The following is a 23034-nucleotide window of genomic DNA, read 5'->3' on the forward strand; positions in this document are numbered from 1 at the left end:
CTTCTGATCATCTAATGTTTTAACCTGCCCACTTATTTTGATTTTCTTTCTATTGCCAGCAATATCCAAGTAGTAGATTTCTGTCCTAAGCCACATTTGAGACAAGAAAGTCTGGGTCATGGTTATGGTTGAGAACAACTTTTGATTATGCAGTAGTTTTCTACAGGATGAGAGGACACAGCCTCAAGCTGTGCCAGGGGAGGTTCAAGGTGGACATTGGGAAAAGCTTCTTCTCTGGAAGACTTTGTCAAGCATTGGAATGGGCTGCTCAGGGAGGTGGTGGAGTCACCATCCCTGGAAGCGTTCAAGAAATGACTGGACGTGGCACTTAGTGCCATGTTCTAGTTGAGAAGGTGGTGTTCTCTCAAAAGGTTGGACTTGATGATCTTGGAGCTCATTTCCAACTTTAATGTTTCTATGATTTGACAAAGATCAAAAGAATACAAATTCTGCACCTTCATGTAACATTCATTATCTGAAATAAAAGAATAATTTTGCAAGCTTGCAGCAGCTTACAAACAACCACTAGCAGAAGAAGGCTGGGTTTTGCATGAAGGTATTGATTTTCAGCAAGGGGCTACCACAAGGAATGATAATTTTGTTCTTTTACACTGCCCTAGGCATGGAAAGTTCTCTTTGCAAATTGTCAAGTCTGCCGGGGGCCACCTCTCACAGGGTTTTGTTATTAAGTAATGAATTTCTGAGACATGAAAGATCAATAGTTTGATGATTTTAGTTATACCTGATGCTCATAGTCCACCTGTATCATCTTTAGTGTGCCAGTGTTTACATATATATATATTTTTGTATTGGTATGATGCACACCATGAGGAAGAAGCAGTAAAATATTAACATGTGAATTATAACATTCTGTTAATAAAAGTTTACATTAACATCTTCCAAAACCATGGAATTTTTAAAAATTGTTTACATGGGTAATAGGAACTTAGCATGAAATGGTAAATAGAGCTACAGCTCTCTTTTGTGGAAGTATCTCATTATCTTTCCCTTAAAAGCCTGCAGTGGTGTGAGACTGAAAAACAACAAAACTCAAAACTTAGCCTGAATGAAAATTATCCCACGTTTCTAAAAAAAAATTACCAAAAACTATATCCCTTTGCCACAGTCTGTTTAATTTCAACTGTGTGCCAATTTACAAAAGTATTCTCTAGTTTTCTGGTTACTTTCACCAGTAACCAAACACAGTCTTGACCCTTTTCCATACACGAAAACAGCCAACCGTGAGTGCAGCAATGGGAGGTCTGGCCTTTCAGGTATGTCAGCTGAAGACCACCCTACTGGAAGAGGTAACAAGAACAAAAAGCCGAGGTCAAACAAGGCAGCCCCATGTAATTAGATACTAATAGTGGATTTAGGGTGTAAAATTCACTTAAAACCATACACCAACAGACTAAACAATCCCAGTAAGAATGGCAAGTTTTGTTCTGAAAAAATGTTTTCAATACCAGAAAGCATAAATAAAACATACATAATAACCTTGACTGACAGACTGCACTAACCTGTGGTAACATCTGCTTCCAGACTATTTGCTATTGTTTTGGGATAGTACAGTTATAAAACACTGAAACTCTACTGTAACTTATAGTACAGCGTGCACCTAATTTCATGATTTTGTTGTTGTATTCACTTGTTGTCCCAATAACAATTTTTAGAGTTTTAGTTCAACAGGAAAATTCTTTTCTTAACAGCAAAACCAAAAATACAAGTCTGACTGTATCTGATACTAATGGAGAAATATGCTGAAGTAGATGCTGAAAAAAATAGACAGTAGCTTTTGCAGGGTATGATGGGGTCAAAATAATTATACAACAAACTTCACTTCTATTGTCTCTTTCATTTTGTGTTGATTTCTGATGCTTTTTCAGGATGGATGTGCTACTTTTACTTGGCAGACTTGGTCTGATAGAGCAGGAAGATCCATCATGAAGAAAATGGTATTCCCCCAGCCAAAGTGAGTGTCTGCTAAGTCATCAGATCTTACTGCTGCTGGGGCCCCTGGGTCATATTGGCTTTTTTTTTTGCATATTCTCTAATATTTTCGTAGTTCCAGCTGCTCTGCAAAGATCACATCTCAGGAAACTTTGGTTTGATAATTTTAATTTATCCTCATTTTAAAACTGGTAAATTAGTCTAAATAATTAGACCAATCCTATTAAATCTGAGTCTTATAATCACTTGAGTGGGATTTATAAGCCTTTTAGAAGCAGAGTTATAAGAACCGTTAAAGAACTTCATGTATTTCTGGCACACAGCCCAAGGACAAAGGATTTCCTTCCTTGGGGCTCCAAACCTGCCCAGGGAGAGACAGGTAAATGCAGGGAAGGACACTGAAAACTAGTGAGCAGGGACACTTCACACCCACTGAGGACTGAGTGAGGCCTCTGTGTTATTCCCCATTGGTGGTTTCTCCTATACAACCAGAGAGATATTTGGGAAAGGCTGAACTGGTCCCTTAGAACTTAACTTGTGGCAAAACTGACACTAGCTAGTACTGTCAAATGATTTTCTGTAGTTGCTTAGAATAGGTATTGCCACTCTACTAATCTTTTGAGCCAGCTCCTGTTGTGCACTGTCCCACCATGGTGTCAAGTAAGGAAGCAGTAGCACCGCTGGAGAATTCCAGCATCTGTTTTCATCTGGTACCTAAAAGCCATTTGGCTTCAGAACTACCAGGACCATCCCTTTTTATTGAATGCCACTCTTGTATAATTCAGCCACATGGAAAGAACTACAGCTACCTTTTGGGTTTTAACCAGTTGAAGGAAAGGCTGATTTGAAAGAGAAATGCAATGCTCACCTCTTTGGGTCAACAATCTTGTAGAGTTTTCCGCTGTGAGGCTGTGTCATACTTTTACTGCTTGATAATATGTAAATCTCACCTGTTAGGAAAGCCAGTGCAATAAATTAGTTCTCCTTTTCTAAGGAAAATACATGACTTTTGTGATCTAGCTGTATTTGCCAAATGAGACTAAAAAAACTTCAGAAGAAACCCTCGACACTGAAATATACAGCAGAACCATTGGTATTTGAAAATGTATATAAGCACTCTACCCAAATTGATGCTAAAACGTGATATATATTTTATCATGAGTGTTTTATCTTTCATATAGTATAAATTGGTTAAAAAAGGTAAAATTTGTGAGGAAGGGAGAAGAGGGGGATCAGTCTGCTCATTCAATCTCTTTGCCACTTAAGTCTGTAATGTTGGGAATAAAGGCAAGTATATGATACATTGTGTCATAGTGAGTGACACAGTTCACAGGGTGTGAGAGACAATAAGGACCTTTGACCCTTCCAACCACACATTCTCTTCTCTGTTCTTCTTACAAGGCTGCTGAGGTGTAGCTGAGAGCAGTGTAGACAGCTTTGGCAAAGGAAAGATAGCCTTCTCTTTAAACATTTACTAGAATTGTGAATACTTCAGCAGGCATGACTAATAAGCCTTATGATTTAAGAACTTTTTTTAGTATTTACCTAATTCATCTTCACCAAATCCCAAGACAGGGCCTGAAAAGAAACCTCTACACGAGCCAGTGTTGCCAAGACAGAGGGGTTTCTCTTGCCACTGTTTGGTTGCAGGACTCTGTTGCAGTGTTAAAAAATTTCTATATTCAAGAACACATAAAACAAATTGTTACATTATATTTGGAATAGAGAGTAGATAAATAAGTAAACACTTTCTGCAAGAAGCTCCATAGATACATCTGTGCAGTTCATTGTCTTATGATTTATTTTTCAGATGCTTAAAAGCCATCCAGTCATTCAAATATTGCAAAATTGTGTTCAAGCTATACTCCACAACCATTTGTGAATATTCAGCTATCTGGTATGGGGAAACTATGCCCATTCATTACAGAAACATTCATGTTGCTCCATCAGTGATGTTTCCATAAAATCCCAAAAGTTTTCAATGTCTTACCGGTTGGTTTGGGAAACAGTTTCATGATTAATTCCCCTCATAGTGTAAAAGCTGCATGTAAGCATATCTAGAACTAAAATCTTAAGAGAACCATGATGTGAGTCTCTCGGTACTTCTTTGCAAGGCTTAACTATGTTATGCATGTCACCATTAGAATGCCGAGCTATTTTATTTCCAAATCTAGAGTTTAATCTGCATTTATCCCAGTGCTAACCTGGCAAAGTGAATGTACAAGACCTTTGGTGGTCCTTCATACAGGCAGCTGAGTGGCTAAATATACCCTAGAGGCATTTGTGTTTGAGTTGTAAGAAACGTACCCGTTGCGGTCTCCAAACACGTAACTTCCGTAGAGTCTTTCCGACTGGCAGCCGCGATAGACAAACCCACCGACCAGGGATCCACTGCTGAACGGTTTGAATTCTAAAAGTGAAGGCTCACTTTCTAAAAAGGAACTACCGTAGCATTAGATCACATGCAGTCTCATAGTGATTCACAGTTATGAAAATGCTGTTACTTGAAGAAAACAAGGTTAATTCCATTTAAGGATTCCTCAAAATTCAAGATGCGTCGCCAGAAATGAAACATTTTTAAAAAAAATAAAGTGGTGAAATTACAACCAAGTCTATTTGTGAAACAATCCATTAAAGACTTTCAATAGGAGAGGCTATAGTTGCTTGTCTTCCATGTGCACAACCTGGGACAATAAAACTACACAAAGATTAGGTTGGACTTCCATTGCAATTGATGTTGTTACTGCTATTAATTTCTAGTGTCAATACAGTCTGCAAAATGGATCTCTTGAACTTCAGGAGCACAATTTACCCCCCCTTTACTGTAAAGTCCAGTAACTAAGAGCAGAAATTCCACTGATTTTCAACAAAACTTGTTTTCAAAGCCTTTCAGTGGTTTGAGAAATTCTTTCAAAATCAGAGTTTTAAACATAGTGAGTGTTTTACATCCCATAAAAACTAATATAACTTGCCATAGCTTCTTGTAGCAATTTTACCCTGTTTCTGTAGTTGCAATTCCTATACATTTTTTCTTCTTTTTTCACAAAGCCACAGAGTTTAGTCCTATCAAATAATTCTTCGAGGGAGTTTCAGTGTACATTTTCCTATTCATTTAATCAAATACTGCTTAGGGTAAAAGTAGACTCAATTTGACGTGATAACTGCGTAATTTTAAATAAAAACCGCAGCCGATAGACCTTTTTGTTTTATAGGAACTTTTTTAGTCAGAAGGCTATCTGCAAGTCTTTGGTAAATGCATTTTCCAGGTTATTCTACAAGAGTAAGACCTGAAATTTTATGGGGGAGAAAAGGATGATGAACTCTTTTTATTGAAGGAGTTGACCCATAGCCTAGTATTAATATTGGCAAGCTGTTCTGGATAGACACAGTATTGCTTAGTTTACTCTGCAATAAAGATGCAGTCAAAATTCCATTGGAGCAGTGGTTAACCAAATATTATTCTTTGGTTTGGCTTTTGTAAAATGGACACAGAAAATACACACAATAACTGAAGCAGTACAATTGCATGATACTATTGTGTACTGTTGTACTAGACAGCACAGCTGCTTTGCTTGTAAGTAAAGTACAGGTGGGGGAACCAGGGATGTGAATAAAACTGGAAAATGCTGCATTCCAGGAGATAGACCAGTGGCATTTATCACATCTTACCATCGTGGATTTACAAGCTGCTAAATGGTCAGTCAAGGGGGATGATGGCTCAGAGTAGCTGTCACCTGGCTTGCCTGAACTAGCAAGTGACCTTAGTGAGTGTCAGAGTTAAACATTGAACTAAAATTGTGACTGACAGTCATACTAATTCAGAGAGAACATGAAATGCTTTAATAATTTAAAGTCTCTAATTGAGTATATTTATCTTTTTGTCATCTACTCTAAACTAGGCATTTATCATGAAGTAGTAGCATAGAGCATTTTTCTAAGTTTTTTATTTTTAGTAACATTTAAACAGAGCTCAGTCATTTCCCTGTTTGGCTGAGGTCTGTTGTTGTCTATCTCATTTTTTCCATTATAGGAGGTCCATTACATGAGGTTTCCATTCTGTCTTAAAAGGTTATTTATGAATGACTAAGAATACATTTTCATCACTTCCTGATATTCCAAAATCTTCTCTTTCTGAGCCAATATATGCACCAACAGTTTGACCTTTGATGGACCAGCAACCGTCAAATTTGTTAAATCTTATTTACATAATTTTCTACACCAAAAAGAACAAAGTTGAGTCATTGAAATTTTGTTTTGTCCTGAATCTTTTATCTGCTTGTACCTTGAAGTTCTACCTTGAAAAGATGGAACTTTTCAGAAGTTCTATCTTTGGTAGGTTATCTCTTCTATCTATGTTCTAAGTTTCCTATCATGGCTATACAGTCCTTTATCTATCTTTTCTGCTTTCTATTTATTATTCCATGGGCATAAAAACTGACTGTTCCCAGCAGCTTTACCCTGGATGGAACTTACCATAGTCTTTGCCCTTAATTATTTGTAAGATTCTTGCTGAAGATCTGTTCTTTCCATTTGAATCTGAGCAAAGTATAGTTAAATTGATGTTTACATCAGTTGGATGGCGGTCCACAGCACACCTGTAAAACAAAACAAAAAAAAAAAGAAGAAAATCCATGAAATAGATGAGTTCATAATTTGAAATAGTATGAAGCATCACATTTTAAAATATTATTGTGTCTTTTTGGTGCCTACTCCTGTGAGGGACCTATTTTATACAGAGCCAAAATATCCAACAATGTGTTAGATTCATACCCAAAAGATATTACAACTTTCCCATTCCTACACCATCTTTTATATAATCTGATGTAAAAATAATTTGTCCTAGTAATAAAATGTACTCTGCTCTAAAGCACCTGAAATGAATAGTGCCTTTACCAAGCAAAATGAATTGACTTATATGGTGTAGGAATTTTGGACTGTTAAAAAGTCCAAGAATCAACTCCTTATCTGAACAACTTGACTTTCTGATTTTTTTCAAACCATGACTTTCAATGTCACTTCAGTACTACCACCCACCTAATTTGCTGAATTATGGGTTGTTTAGTTAAAGCATTGTTCTCCTCCTTGCTGTTGTTTAGATATCACCAGATGTTCTCATTTGTTTTCCACGTGCCTATTATTCCCAGTCAAGATTCCCATCTCAGCTGTACTTTCCCAACCCTCTGCTTGAAGCTCTTTTCTTTCATAAGGGTAGTCATTTTATCATTCATTAAAACCAAAAATCCTGTACTTCATTTCTGTCATTTTGGTCTTGACTTTTAGTAGTTGGGCATGCTCTTTGCTTTCCCCTTGCCAATGTACATTCGTTTCTAACTGTGAAATATGTGTGGAGAAGGGGGAGTGGAGGATTTAAAAACTTCACGCGTGCCTTTATTATTAAAATGCTGTTACCTGACTGTATAAAAAATTTCTGGTTGAAAACAGTATCTACTGCAGAGTAATTCAGTAATTCAGAAACTTACTTACCGGCCTGGATTGTGGAGTCCATGTGCAAAAATCTCAGGAGGTTGGTTTGTGCTGTTGAAATGTGGGTTGCTCCGTGGTATGGAATAAGGGACGTTGCACAGGTCAGTATTTACGTCCAGGCGCAACACAGAGCCTGTAAAATCACTGAGAGAGGGGGAGGATAAAATAATTGGGTTTTTAAAAGTATTTTACTGGTAGATTTAATCCATATAATACTATAGTGAGACAGAAAAATAAACCACCCACTTTTACTGATTAATCACATATAGATTGATTTTATGGCACATGCAAGTCCAAAAAATAATAGCAGAGACTATTCAAGATTCAGTTGTGGCCAATATATTGCCTTGTTATTTACTAGAACACCTCTGACCATGGTGTTGGGAAGCAACTTGATCATAAGAACAACTTTCCAAACATCAGCATTGTTTTATGGCTTCAAATATCTCCTCTAGAGTAACTGTGCTTAATGCTTTTTGCTAACACTTTGAATCCTACTCTTGAATTCAGTGATTTCTAGTCACAGTACAATCCAAAGACTAATTACATAGAAAGAAAGCAAGCAAGAAATAAATTGTATTGCTTGAATGGAAATGTTGAATTTTATTTTATTTTTTTTTGGTAAGTATTCAGACCTTTCTTGTTACATGAAACAGGAGAGAGTAAAATGTTTTACATTATGTTCATGATTGTGATGGAAGAAAGGACAAGGAGTAGATCATCAAAACTCTCTTTATAAACATGAAAAGATGTGATATTTAAATTGATTCCTTTCTGTCTTTCTTCATCATTAATTTGTTTCAGTCTTCTCTTGTTTTACATTAATTTAAAACCAAGTATTAGAATGGCCCTCTGCCCTGGGTTTTAAAGTATATCCTTATACTTAAAAAATACTTAAAAATCGCAGGAGCACCTGCAATTTTGCTGAGCCAAAGAGGCCTTTGAACAGCAACTCCTTTTAGGTCTGTAAAGGCTCAGTACCACACCTTCTCTAAATTAAGACAAATAGTGCAACTCTAACAGAGAACAATGAAGCAGAGGGAAAAAGCAGGTTGGGAAAATTTTAAAGGTAGAACCAAAGTAGGATTACTTCATATGTTCTCTGGACATTTTCCTAAGTGATGCATTGTTGTTATTGACTCTGGTATGTGTTTGTAGACACATTTTGGAATCTTTGCTCAATACAGTTGTTCTGTTCATAGAACAACAGTTCAGAAAACAGAAGCCTAAACAAAATTGCATTTACTGATGAGGACTCCAGTATTTAAAGGATTTGATAGCACACAGCTACAAGAAGATGTATTTAAGCAGTCAGACTGTTCTGAAAATCAGCAGTTTGCAAAACCCAGGCACTGAAATAAGTAGGATTCTTTAGTAAAGGATGAGGGAGCAAGATTTGTCCTGACAACTGCTGATCACTTTGGATTCTGACCCCAAATACTGTGCAAAGACAATAATAGAAGTCTATCCACTGGTAGTTTCTGTACCTTAAACCATCCATCTCTTCCATGTCATCTAGAGTGATCATGCCATCTCCAAGAAAAATGTATAGGAAACCATCTGGGCCAAACAGAAGCTGTCCTCCTAGATGTTTTCGGTGTAGTTCTGCTACTTCTAAAAACACTCTTGCTGTCCTCATATCAACTTGGTGTGGATTTTTCCTGCAAGATAAAGATATGAGCACAGTTTTCACAGTTCACTATCAATGTACTTCTTTCTAAAAATAAACTTGACTCATTCAAATTATGCTTCGAGATGTGGATGTTGTAACTTGGTGGAAAAATGCCAAACAGTTGTTTCTGAGAAATTTCAATTTTGTGGCGTTCACAGAAAAATTATTTTGCTGCCTATACACAATAAGTAGGAAATAATTATAATTAAAAAAAAAGTGAGACAATAACTAAAAAAAAAAAAAAGGTCTTAAAAAGAAAAACCAGTGTACTTACTGGCATTTCAAAACTACTGTTTGAAATAAAACCCACAATAGTTTTTCTGCAGGTGCCCAAGTATATACGTTGTAAACCTGATAGCTTATTTTAGAGATGGGAAATACTAAAATTCAAGGGTTGCTAAGAAATATGGAATTTGTGAATTTTAGACTTTTACTGATACCTGGATACTGTGTATTCTACGACCCTAAGGATGTGGTCATGAGGTCCAATAGCCCACCGTTCTTGGTTGGTGGTATAAGACACATACAGCTTTCCATTTTTCTTGTAATTGGGATGGAATGCAAGGCTTAACAGTCCTCTTTCATCTCCTCCCTGCAGTCAAATGAAAAACACAAAGAATTGTGAAGTTAATTATGTTCTTTATTGTGTTTCAGCTGGAACCCAAAAAAAAAAAAGTTTCTTTCTTGTGGATAATCTTTCCCCAAACTCTTTTATTTCTTTCCTGACTACTGCACAAAAAGGATTATAAAACATTTCACTTTGGGGAAGTCTTTAAGAGTTAGAACAAGACAATTGCCGTATGTAGTTATCTATGCACAAGTCTGTTGCACCACTTTTGTGGAGTGATTTGTGTATGTAATCTTTGGGAAGCCATGAAGACAAGTTTAAGTGCTGTGAAGGATTCTTTGCTGGGTTACTAGGTTGCTTGTAATTCGTAGAAGACGAATAAAAAGGTCTCTAATCAGCAGTCACTTCTAATCCAAGTATCCAAAACCTAAAACATAGTGCTGGCTGCCAACTCCCACTGTCTTGGCAATATGTTTAGAAAACAGTTAAATTGCTTGTGTAATATGTAAACCTTTGTTTTACCCTGGAGGCAGCAACATCAGTTGTCACAACTATGGTGGTCTGTTCATCATAGCTAGTGTACTGTAGGTAATAAGCAGCCTTGGTCTCTGTGCAGAGAAACCATAGTTTTACATGTGGTCCCTCACTGGAAAGGTTTTTTGTTATTTTTTTTTAAATAAAAATAGAAAAATCTCGGAGCAACTTTCTTTTGTTATTATGTTTGCCATAAAGATTAGTACAGTTACATGTTAAGCATCCAGTCCATGTAATATATTGTGACAATGCAAATACTCTGTGTACTTAAAGAGAAGGCAATTTTCTTTTTGGCTTCTAAAAATGTGTGTTAATATAACTATGCCTAAAATTATATTTGTATAAATGAAGAATAAAACTTAAGATTCATTTGTTGGTTTTGAGGTAATACAGTGGAGAGAAGCTGAGGCAGAGAAATAAACACAGTACATAATTAACAATTCAAATTCGATTCATATATGTGATTATTCACAAGGTGATAGTTGTCTTGGAGTTTAACTCAGGGCTTGCCAGCCCTTCAAAACTAGTGACTCTGTTGCAGATTCAAGTGCTCCAGCTCTGCAACCATAAGGAGACAACATTTTGCAACTCCAACCACACCCATGATAACTAATTATGAAATTTTAAATTATAAGAGAGAATGAAGCTTTTAAAATGTATTTGCACTTCAGAGTGATGGATGGGCCTGTCTTCCTGTTGAAAGTCATCCCACAAAAGGCCTAATTGGGAAAGTGCACAGCTTTAATTTATTTTAATTCAACATGATTGCTGTACTTCCTTTTTAATCACAACCACCAACGAGAAACCTGAGTCAGAAAGGGAGATGTAAATAGGTCAAGAGATTTCCATACAAACAGATTTGTACAATGCAATCTGGATCCTGCTAATTTAGAGGCAGCCAAACTTTGCTAGTTTGTTTGTTAGAAAAATTTCGTTTCAGGGGGTTATCAGAGAGGTTAGTTTTGAAAGTCTAGTTAGAGCTGCCAAATCAGTTGCAGTCATCATGGATGAAGGGACTGGTAATCTAGCTCTTTCTCCCTTATGAGCCAAAAATAATTCTGCAGCTGAGTCTGAACTGATTGTAGATATTATTGTTTGAGTTTTTAAGAGTTTTGACCAAGCTGCTCTGATAAAGTCTGAAGCAAAGGGAGGCAAATCGGTTTCTTTGGGAACAGGAAGGCATATTTCAGAGATTCCTGACGAATGATTCTATCTGTTGTGCCCAGACAAAGACAGTCCTATTTCTTCTCCTGAGAGATGAGTTCAACTCATTTAGGGGCCCAGGAATGTCAATGAGTCACACTAGGTCTGCCATGCAAGGTGAGTTATTGAAAGTATTAGTAAGAAAAGATCTTTCTGTTACTAAGCTGAAGATTTTATTTAGTGCTCGATGCCATGGCAGCCGTCTCAGTGTGAAAGTGAAGTTGTTGAAAGCGTAAACAGGTGAAAATTAAATTAAGAGCTTTTAATGAAGTACACATGAAGCAAGAATTTGAAAAATGAATGAAAAACGAGACTTGCAGAGTAGTAACTATGGCAAGTTGTATTCATAGGCCACTATTTCTACTCTTTGCTGTCTTGTGTGACTCTATTAGACTGTAATATATTACTTAGTTTGTGGAATGTATCTGTTGCTTCCTGAAAAGTCACTTTGCTGGTTTTTTTTGAAGTGAGACATACACATTTTTTTCAAAAAGTCTATTTACTCATGTAGTTAATAAAAACTTCATGAATATCCCTCCAAGATACTGAAATCAGTGCAGTATCAATCCATTACTTGATTTATGGTAAACTCAAAACCCAGATGAGTTTTTCTATATTTATTTTTCCTGATTTTGGAAAATAACTGTTCATGTGTATTTTCAGCTTTATCAGTAACTGGCAAACCCGTTCTTTCCAATTAAATCACTAACACAACTTCTATAGCTTTTGAAATGTTCTCTATGTGCCAGAAAGTATATAGAGTTTTCTCTAGTTTTGTCTCATATATTGTGGGGTACATTGAGAGATATTCAGCAAAATCCCTTAGGAGCAGTCATTTTAGTACTATCAAACTGAATAACTATGTACAAAACTTCAGACTTTCTCTGTAGAATATTCCTCACTTTTAAGTTTTTATCAATGGACTTTTGATGTGAAACCAGCATCCCAGGCTGTATAGTCTTTCTTGTAGATAACATATGTCAAATATCTCTATATTTTTCTTAGCAGCTTAATAACTTATTGACAGCCTCTCCTTTTAGTTTCCCATTAGATGAAACCAGCACCAACAAACTGTAGATGACATAGGAGCTAGTATGAGATTCTGCACTGCACTATTTGATGGAATAACCATTAATGTTTGTCAGTTGTGTAAGGAAGGGCAAGAAGAATGAGACAAATCTTTATATTCCATTGGGACGTCTGTTGAAGACAAAGAATGATGGTTGGCTGAAATGAGTATTAATTACTTAAACATACTGTGGACTGGGGCCAATGTGAAATTTCTGTTGTAAGGAAGTCTGGAAGCCGACACTCTCCATGCTGCTCTGGAGCTTGAATGCTCCTCTCTCCTCTTCATGGTAATGACACATTTTGCACCAACACCACACTTGTTTCAAAATTGATTTCCTTGGGCCAGGTTATATATTTCAGCTAAGGAGTTCTGTAAAAGGGTCTTTAAACCCCAGGTTGATCTAGTTTAAGACCACAACCATGGAAAGAATTTAATCAGAATTCTATTGTTAGTATAAAGCCAAGCAAAGATTAATTGTAGGCATTAAACAAAGTGTTTCTTTCCTTTTCAGTTTTAAATGGTTGGTTAGCTACATTATGTCAGTTCTGAAAGTATATTACACCAGTAAGTGTTCTCAACTTAAATATATATTTGATATATGTGATTTTTGATATTTCTTTTTTGCATCGGAATTTCTGTTATAATATATTTACACTTGCAAAAATCTTAAACAAGTGCACAACATGATCCACTCTGTATTTTGACTTACACTAAGAGAAGGAATTGTTGCATGTGAATAGTATAGAAAGGTACTATTTTCATGTAACCACTCCTTAGAAGTGGTCTCTGCTTTCAACCTGTGTACTTATAAATGTACTTTGGTATATCTCTGATATTATAGATAGAAGTTTTATTACATTATTAAGATATTATACTTTTTCTGTAATACAGAAACATATGCTGCAGTTATTTTTAAGACACGTTGCCATTTAATTATGTCAATACATGTGTTATTACCTATAGTAAAGAGAAATACACAGGAATGCTTTAACTGGTATTGTTAAATATTTAATTTAAAACAGATCATATTGTAAGTATGACCCCTAATTATGTAACCTTAGTAGTAATTAATTCTAGTAAGCAAAACCAGATATGAACATTTATTTCTGTTACTCTATATGCCTTAATAGTAAGCAATGTAGGCAGCATATTCCAAGTTTTTCTTTAAAATTGATTTCATAATTCACGCTCTTATAGAATCCTGAAAAAATCATTGTATTTATACTTATCAGCTTTTTCATCTGAACAATCCCACTGTCATGCTGGAAAGGAGTAGCAACCTTTTTTAAAAGGGGTTGGGCTTAAAATATGCATATTCAATGGTGACTCAATATTTTAACTTTATTGTAGTGCCTTTGTATTGTTTGTTTTCACCTATTATATAGTGCAAATGCTGGGTAACTTGTTGAAGTAGTAGGATCACCCTTAATTTAGTTTATTTCCTATATAATAAATATCATAACCAATATGCATTGCCATCTGTTTGAACTTAAGGAGTTAGATTGTAAAAATCTGTAAAAAAAACATGGGTGAAGGGGTCATGGAACACCTAAATCTCTTATAAGGCAGCACCATATGAACTCTTCAGGAAGAGATTCAGTAGGGCTGAAGATCAATGTCAGGTGTGTTTCTCAGTGGGAAGTGTTTGCTTAACGGACACATTTTGGAAATTTGGCCCTAGCATGGGATAGAAATTTGACTCCAGCAGAAGTAGAAGCCTGCAAAAGGTCTGCTGCAAGGGTACTCCTTGCCTTTCAAAGGTGTTTGGAGAAGCACAGGAGGGAAGTGCCTCTGACTGGTGAAAGGGGACAACAAACACAGAGTGACACAAGTTGATTGTCGGTGGGGGTAAGAGTAGAGCTCTTGGGTGTTGAGAACTCAAGTGCTTTGCTATCTGTGGGGCCTGAGGCCTCTGGCAAAGGAAGGATTTGTAAGATAAGAGATTTAACTTAGGGGAAAATAATTACCTTGATGTCATGGCTCAGCATAGTATACATACGAGACCCTATCTCCAAAGCATTTCCCTTTTCCTGTTGGGTTGCAGAGCTTCACTATTTTCCTTGTTTTTAAAGGGCTTTACACTTGTCTAAGGATTTTTTCAAAACATTTTCAATATTTTTTAGTGATTTTAACAAGTGCACTATTTTAATACTTGACTTTAAAATTACTATAGACATGGGAATGCTTTACAATTTAATTTATACGTGAAAAATACTTAAAGGGCCATATTCTGACTTGGAATTTAAGCACAAATCCTACTGAAGTTAGAGGTGCTTTTTATTCAGTTCAGTGCAGGGCAGGATTTAGCTGGAAATGGCCAAAGTGCATCCATCACAAGGTTGTCTGTTCTGATGTTTGTGGTGATATTTAAATCTTTTTTTTTTTTTTAATGAGAACTGAATTCACAATAAAGTAATGATGTCCCACTCCTTTAGAGCCCAGTGGGTCCAAATGACAGACACATCAAAAGGTATCAAGATGGTGATTCATAAGACCAGTTCTGCATGGATTTTAGATGGGGCTTCTCTGCACTTGGAGAAAAGTCAGAGTACCTGTTCACAGGAATTACACTTGCATATTTATCTGCAGCATAATTTTCCAGCAAAAGAACTCTGAAGTGGCCATAACTTGAACAGAAATAAATAAAAAGGTGTTGAGATCTAAAGATAGCACTAGAACTTAAAGCCTAATTCTTTTTTTCTTCTTACTTCTGTTGCAGCAAAGACAAAATTTCGACATGGGGGGATCATTTTTTCTTTTCCTTACCTTCACAGTCCTTTGAAGATACAGTCACTAAATGCAGGACCTTTCACTTCTAGTCCTAGTCCTCTGTACTTATTTTTTTAACTCCTCAACTCCAGATTTTGCTGTTCTGCTGGGCAAGTCTTTAGTTTAATCCAAATGACAATCCTCGTCCCCTGATAATACAATTCTTTCTTCCCGTCCTCCTAAAGAAAGTACATGAAACTTATAAATGCAGATACCAACCCAACACAAACCCACAGCTTGCCTCCTTCACACTCTTCCAGTAGGACACGAATCCTGCTTTCCCAACTCCCCCAATTATTGGTTGGGAGCAGCTGAAAGCTTTGAGACTGCCCAGAGCCAGCCAATAATTGGGAGGTTTTGGGCAGAGTGACATACAGCTGAGTGTGCTTGCAAGGAGGTGGCCATGAGCCCATGTGAGGTCTGCATCTGGACTGGGAAACTTTATGTACTGCACTGCTTTAGGAGAATTGGAATAACAGAAGACAGTGGAAATCAGTCCCGGAAGAGGGAGATTCAAATAAAGACCAGATGATTATTGCATTCAGTAAAGCTGGCTCAGGAAGGTGTGAATTACACACTTCCCTGCACCACAGAGGCCTCTTGAGCTGTAAGCAGCATTTATCCTCTGGGAACACAGGTGGTGATTCCACCTCTGTCCCCAGCTGGATTTATTTTCAAGGAAGCTTTACATTCCACCAGCAACTCAGTGAGTGGTTCACCAGCGGAGGCCACTATGGGAAGGTAAAAAATAAGCATGCTCCTTCTTACTTCCCTGGCATGCCTCCACTTTCTGGTCTTTATTTATTTATTTGGCATATCTGCTCTCCTACACTTTTCCTCTCCAGCATTCTTCCACTTCAGACTGTCTTTTCCTAACAGGTTTTCAGCTGCATTGGTTTGAGGCCTATTGTGCTGTAGAATTAGCCTTTTAGGAAAGCGAGAGAGCTTCCTTCGAGTGAATGAGAGTGCCGTAAGTGTTAAGAAATTTACTGACCATGAAAATCCTTCATTAATAGGGCGAATAGACTTGATGACCTTTGTATTTTTTCTCCTTCTTTCTGTTGCTCTGAAGCTTTACCCACCTTTCCATGCCACTTCTGTGATAAAGGCAAATTTTACAGCTCTCTTTCAGTGTGCAGTCCAATAAAATTGGCTGAGATGATACCCCACAGAGAACAGACTGCGTTCCATTAACATTCACAAATACATGACATGATGACAAGACACCAATAATCCCTTTTGCACTCACCAAAACTGTGACTTCACCTCTTCCAATCAGGAATGATTTTTTTTAAACTTACACCCTATTTTGGTGCTATCTAACATTATTTTTCTGTAAACACACAAACAATACAAATTAATCTTATTAGTGATTTACTGTTCTACCAATGCTCTAATTTGACCGTGGTCCTTTCAGCCATCTGTTCTGGTTTTCTCATGCCCTCATTCCTTCACTATGTATATAAAAATTATCTTTATTTTTCAGTAGCATGTTTCATAAAATTTTCCATTTTAGTTAAAATACAGATCTAATGGCAGAGAGTAGTCAAAAGACTCTAAGAATTATAATGGTATACATAAGTTGCTTTTTTAATGGCATGACATTTCAGCCAACCACTGCTGTCACTTCTGTCATTCCTAAAGATAAAAATATGCTATGGAAAAATAAAAATCTTACTATGGTGCAAAGATCTCCCTGAGCTGCTAAATTAAGTCTTTTCATAAATGTCCACAAAAAAGTTTTACAGCACTTTAAAATGAGCAGTAAGACTTATTTTCTTTTGTGCTGAGAGAGGGGGAAAAAAAAGAGGATGTACAGTGACACAGAGCAGATCTGACAGTGCTTGTGTAAAACGAATGAACCTACAACAAATTCTGTACTCCGATAATCGAAAACAAATTCATGCTGTTTTACCGTGACCGCTTTATATGGAAATTTAGGGATGTAATTCAGAACAGAATAACATAATTATCATACTCTCTGCATTAAATTAAAACCAGAAATGTTGATCTGTCTAATTGTAGGCATTAAAAAAATAACTCGTTTCAAAAAAAGAGAGATGCAAATGGAAAGATGGCATTACTCTTACAAACAATTCTGCCTTTCTCCTTTGGCTCTCAGTACCAAACTGTCACCTATAAAAGCAGATACTTGCTTTTTCTGGTTGCAAGAGGAATGGTACTTGCATCACATGAGCAATGTGTTTCAATATTGTGGGGTGGGGGGAGAAAGCAGAAAACTACAGCCAGCTTGAAGGAAAAAAGCTACAGATTTCCACTTAGACTGGTCCCCATGGCTTTACTGCTGTCTGTATGCTAATGGATATTAAAACTTGCTCAACAAGTGCTAAAAGTAAGTCCCTAGCAGTTTGCATCTCGCAAAAAAAATTTTTAAAAGATTTTAAAAAGTACCCCTTCAACAGGATATCTTTTGCCAGAGGGTAATAAAGGACCAGAGGCACTTCACTCAGTCCACACTGTTTCTGCTTCTTTGCCAAGTATTGCTATGACAATCATTCATGTTTGAAACATAACCTGGATTAAACTGAGGGCTTTATGTCACTGTTTTGAGAGAAGAGCGAGTTCAGTGGCTTATCAAAATGATGCTCTTCTTCACTGCAAGATACAAAGGTAACCTTCTTCACTGAAGGTTATTTCTTTAGCAGATTTCTGGCTTTAGTCACTAAGGCTCTGAAGGTACTTAGTAAAGGTTCTGAAGTGAATTCTGCAAAATATTTCAAATCTCCTTTTCTTATTGTAAGGAACTGGAAAATTGCATTATCCAAATGTTTTTTAGTAGGGCAGTGGGAGACAATTTGAAGGATAGGAGTTCATGTAACATAAAAACACAGGGCAGAGACAGGAAGCATATGAAAGGTTCACTGCAATTGGTGCTTATATTCCACCTATCATCTTGTCTGAGATTTTCTCCTGAAGGCAGACACCAAGTAGAATGTAAGTCTTGCCTGCAGGCACCAAAAGATGGGAGCATGTCACCATCTTTCCATTGCCAAAGAATGTGTGTGCAAATTCTAGCGATAAAGCAAATGCTATTCTGTTCTCTAATATCCGAAGAACTTTCGGACTCTGAAATCTGGAGGCATGGAGAGGCATATTTCAGCCTATATTTAGCATCAGCATTCAGCATAGTTTTGATAATAATGTGTCACATCTTCAAAGCAAATGCTGGCTGCATTTGTTGCTTGTTTTCTCAGTAATTATTATGCTAAACATAATAGGCAAAGTCAGACTTTGTATTCTTAGAAGCCCTGTAAGTATTCTCCAACAGTGGACATACAGCAGCACTAGTGGATGAATGCTAGGCAAGTCTGTTATGTCTCTTTACTCCAACATTGAAATTGTTTATACCTATGTTCTTTGTCCATTCAACTGTTCCAAAACGTAAACAGTCTTGTCTTATTGGCATAAATGCCAAGAGAAAACCCATTTAGAGGTCCAGCATCTGCTACTGAGTTTCAAGCTTCCACATGTTAGTGTGAGCCTTGGAACTGTATTTATTACTCAAAATCAAACTGTTTGAAGTGTGAGGACTGCACTGGTTGGAGTTCTGATACAAATACAGCTATAAAACCCCCAGAAAATGCTATTCTTGTTTTTTTTCCAACAAAAATTGTGCATGTTCATCATGTTTGTACTTGGGTCAGAAACACACTTAAGCATCAAACCCTGGCATTTCTGAAAAGGCACTGCATGGGAGCTGGGAAAAAAAAATGCATTTCAATTTTCTGATACTGCCCAAGCATTTTTCTCACTGGTACTTTGCCAATCCCATCATCCTCCTGAGCTGTGCAGCCCAAGGGCAGAAAGGCCAGCGTGCAACTTACCTGCACCGCTGCAGTTAAACTTTCAAATACTGACTTGAGTAATCAAATTATTTTAGTTCTTTCAGTAAGTCTTAAAAAAATATATGTAATTTGCCAACCACCTGAAAACAAGGAGTAAATAAATCCGGAGAAATACAGATTTTTCCTCAGATGTTTTGCGAACACCGGAGGAAGCGAAAATAATCAAGCTTTTTTGAGGATCACTCATACAGATCTCGTCTTTACCTCTCAACTAAAACAGTGAGAAAAATATTAATATTTTGAAGAGAGACATGAATATTTTTATGAAATGTGCCAAGTGGAAAAACCAGGGTGGTGGAGGATATACGGTTTGCTCTCCATGACTAGAATCTGTATATAGGAGGAGAATGATGGCAATCCACAGCCGTGTTGACAATTCAGACATACAGGAAATACCCTTGTAGGAAACTAATACCATCTGGGTTTGGCCCAAGATGTGTGAATGAGAAATATGTTTCTTGTTGAGAATGCAAAGATAGTTTTGGACATTGCAAAGAAGGAATGCGTTAAGCATGCACAGTTATAAAAATGAAATAGGGTGAGGCACTGCATGCATATGGAGTAATTGGAGGAATATGTTTGTGTGCGTCAATAGCTGATGCAGACATAGAACTTCAGAATTCATTTGTCCTAAGACAACCAGTAAATTAATATGAAAAATGTCTTCAGTGTAATTGGCCAGAAACTCTCTGAGTAAAGACAGGATTTAAAAAAGCTGATTTGTCCAAGCCCCCCGCTTTCCCCGATGGAAAGGGAGGTTTGCTTGTGACAAATGTTGTATTTGCAGGGCAAAAAGTAAAATAGTTTTGAAATTCTTGAAACATCCAGTTCTAACATTTGTAAAATTGGGGATTTCGATTCTTTCAGTGAGTTGTTTTCAGTTTAGAAATTAGTTTTAGTTAAAAGAATGTCAACACTGAAATGAAATATTTCATTTGGCCCTTTCTGAGAATCTTTCAGTCCACACTTGGTGAGAGTATGTTTTCAAAATCTCAGAATATTCTCACTCCTCTCTATCCTGTTCTTGCATTAACTGTCTGAGATTTTAGTGTCTGTTCTTGGCATAGGAAGGCTCTCTGGTTTCTAACGAAGCCATTGCCAGCATTCTGAGGTTCCTAAGACTCGCTGCCTGCGGGATGGATTTTTGCCTCTCCCTTGACACCCTCATCTACTTGTGAAAGCCCCAGCAGTGCTGATTTTTCTGTTATTTGTGAGGATAATGAATGCCTTGCATGGGTAGGAAAAAGTTCCAGGCTCTCTTTTTGGTGCACATTTGCCTTCTCCTCCAGACTAGCCTTTAGTACTATCATCCTTTCTCTAAGTTCTGGCTCTAAATGCTCTTTTAAAAGAAAATTATTGGGAAGATAAAAGGTTTGCTAGTCTTTCATGTCTGTTAAGATTCTAGATTAGCCCTGTTCCAGGTTCAAAGACACTCATTATACAAATTACATGTTCCTTAACTGAGCAATGCTCATACAAGGACAGTAAACTGTCTATCATTGTATCTTGGTCTGATTTTCAGCAGATTTTTGACATATGTGAACAGGCTTATTTGTATCACTGTTAAACACTCTTGGAGATATTTAGTTAACATGTATTAATTGTTTTAGTGCTCACCCAGAATGCAGAATTCAGAAAACCCCAAAAGACAGAAAATTAAAATGGTAATTTTGATTGTTTTATTTTCCATTCTTTTTTAGTATAAATTGAACCTGCGTAACACCTGAGACCTTTTGACAGGATGATCAAAGTCTATTGAACCAAATGTTATTAAGACTCTAAAGACACACTGTTGTGTGTCTTTGGCTGATGGATTACATTCAGGTTGGCATGGGCTCTCTGAAGAAGAAGTCAGGCTGAGGTAGGAACAGCCACAGAGTCCACTGCAACTGCAAGTCTGAGCAGTTCATCAGGGTTGAGTTCCCTGCTTGCTACCTAATAGCCTATGAATGTATGACTTGATGGTAAACCCATTCCTTAGTCTTGGAAAATGAATTACTGGTACCTGTTTCAGCTTCATTACAGAATGGTACAGCCTGATATTAGCTCATGGTGCTACTGACACCAAGGTTGTGGGGTTTGATCCCTCTATGGGCCCTTCACTTAAGAGCTGGACTCAGTGATCCTTGTGGGTCCTTTCTAACTCAAAATATTCCGTGAAATTCTGTGAATTGAGAATCACAGAACTGTTTGGGTTGGAAGGGACCTTAAAGATCATCTTGTTCCAACACCCCTGCCGTGGGCCGAGACACCTTCCACTACACCAAGTTGATTAAAGCTACATCCAACCTCTCCTTGAACACTTCCAAGGATGGGGCATCCACAACTTTCTCTGGACAACCTGTTCCAGTGCCTCCTCATGCTCACAGTAAAGAATTTCTTCCTAATATCTAATCTAAACCTCCCCTCATCCTTTGCTAGGCTGGACACACAAAGCACTGCTTTCATTTGCACCTATGGTGGAACGTGCTCATCTGCCTTTCAGGTGAGAATTTATGACTGTGCAAGGCTTGAATTTTCCAAGCTGTTTATGCTTATGTGTCATGCATATACTGCCTACATAGACTTTCCTCCAGCACTTAGGTGAACACAGTTTTCCTTGTCCTTGTAGATTAAATTCTCCTCAAATTTAATTCTTTTTTTGTAGTCCCAATGGTGGAACATGAGTGGATATAAACAGTGCTTGATTTGCATATCTTAAGGCTTAAATAAATGGTCTTTGAACCACCTAGAAGAATTTATTTTATAGTATAGAATAAGTTAATATTGTTATGCCTATGAAATTCAATTCTAATGTTGGGGGAAAAGGGTTTTGAAAACTGTACACTTCATGTATGTGCCTGAGTTCTTTAAAGAACTCATTACATTATGGTTGTACTACGTATTTTAAATATTGACATTTCTGAGTGGGGTTTAATTTTTATTCTGCCAAGTGTTGTAAATTCCTGTTTTGGATTCTGAGGATTTCAGTGGAGGTGGAAAACCACTAATAAGTTCTTCTTGTTCACGCAACTTATATTCACTTGCATGCTTTAACTTGAGGCAGACCTTTTCTGTTGATGCTGATAACACTGTTCTGAGTGTAGACCAAACTCTTTTGGAGTAGGGAAGGGTGAAATTTCCTCCAAGTAATGGCAATAATAATTACCCTAATATAAAATTTTGTTTCATAAGGCCCTAATTCAGCAAGTATTTAGGCACATGCCCAAACTTCACTTATTTTTTGTCTAGAGCAAAACAGGATAACATGAGGCAGCCAATTCTCTCTGCGTCAGAGTTTACTTGACTTTTGGTGTCAGTAAATGAGATCTGATACAATGGTGATCAGGGGATTTATCAATCAAAAATGCTTCTGATTGAGGACGCAACAAAATTACTGGACAAAATGGAGTATTTTCTCTTAATGAATCTTACCCTGAGATGTCATAAAGATTTTTTTATGGTCTGTAGCTAACGTGGTGGTTATGCAGCTAAAGGCATTATCTTCACATCATTAGAATGAAACATAACACTGGTATCCTTAACTTTATTAGCCAGGCTTCATTGGTATCTGATATTATATATTTCCTATTATAAATCTAAATAAGAACTTACATTGACCTGCATTAGACCAAACATTAAACAATTTACTAAGATTACAACTTTGAAAGGAAACTAAAAAAAAGAAAAAAAGTCTTTTAGACCACCAAGAAACAACCATAAATTTAAGGAAATATGAGATTTCCACCATGTGACTTCCCCTGCAGAGTTATGCAACAGACTGCTGTTACTTAAAGGTCATACATAAAAAATTTATGGTACATTTTTTAAGAGATTTATGGTGTTTCTATTTATACAACTTATATGTCAACAATTTAAAGGTATAGTATACTAAAATAACAAATTAAAATCTAATCCCTTTGAATCCTTGATAAAA

General features: G+C 36.8%; 1 protein-coding gene across 1 annotated transcript in view; it reads right to left on the minus strand.

Moving 5' to 3' along the window:
• HHIP (hedgehog interacting protein) overlaps nucleotides 1-23034 on the minus strand; it is a 74210-nt gene that overhangs the window by 12687 nt on the left and 38489 nt on the right. The window contains 7 exon segments of the mRNA XM_029962464.1: nucleotides 2819-2900; nucleotides 3496-3626; nucleotides 4258-4381; nucleotides 6424-6545; nucleotides 7435-7578; nucleotides 8922-9095; nucleotides 9547-9698. Of these exon segments, the coding sequence (XP_029818324.1) occupies nucleotides 2819-2900; nucleotides 3496-3626; nucleotides 4258-4381; nucleotides 6424-6545; nucleotides 7435-7578; nucleotides 8922-9095; nucleotides 9547-9698 (929 nt within the window).

This window comes from Manacus vitellinus, unplaced genomic scaffold, assembly GCF_001715985.3.
Source record: "Manacus vitellinus isolate BGI_N305 unplaced genomic scaffold, ASM171598v3 scaffold_0_pilon, whole genome shotgun sequence".
Classification (NCBI taxonomy): Eukaryota; Metazoa; Chordata; class Aves; order Passeriformes; family Pipridae; genus Manacus; species Manacus vitellinus.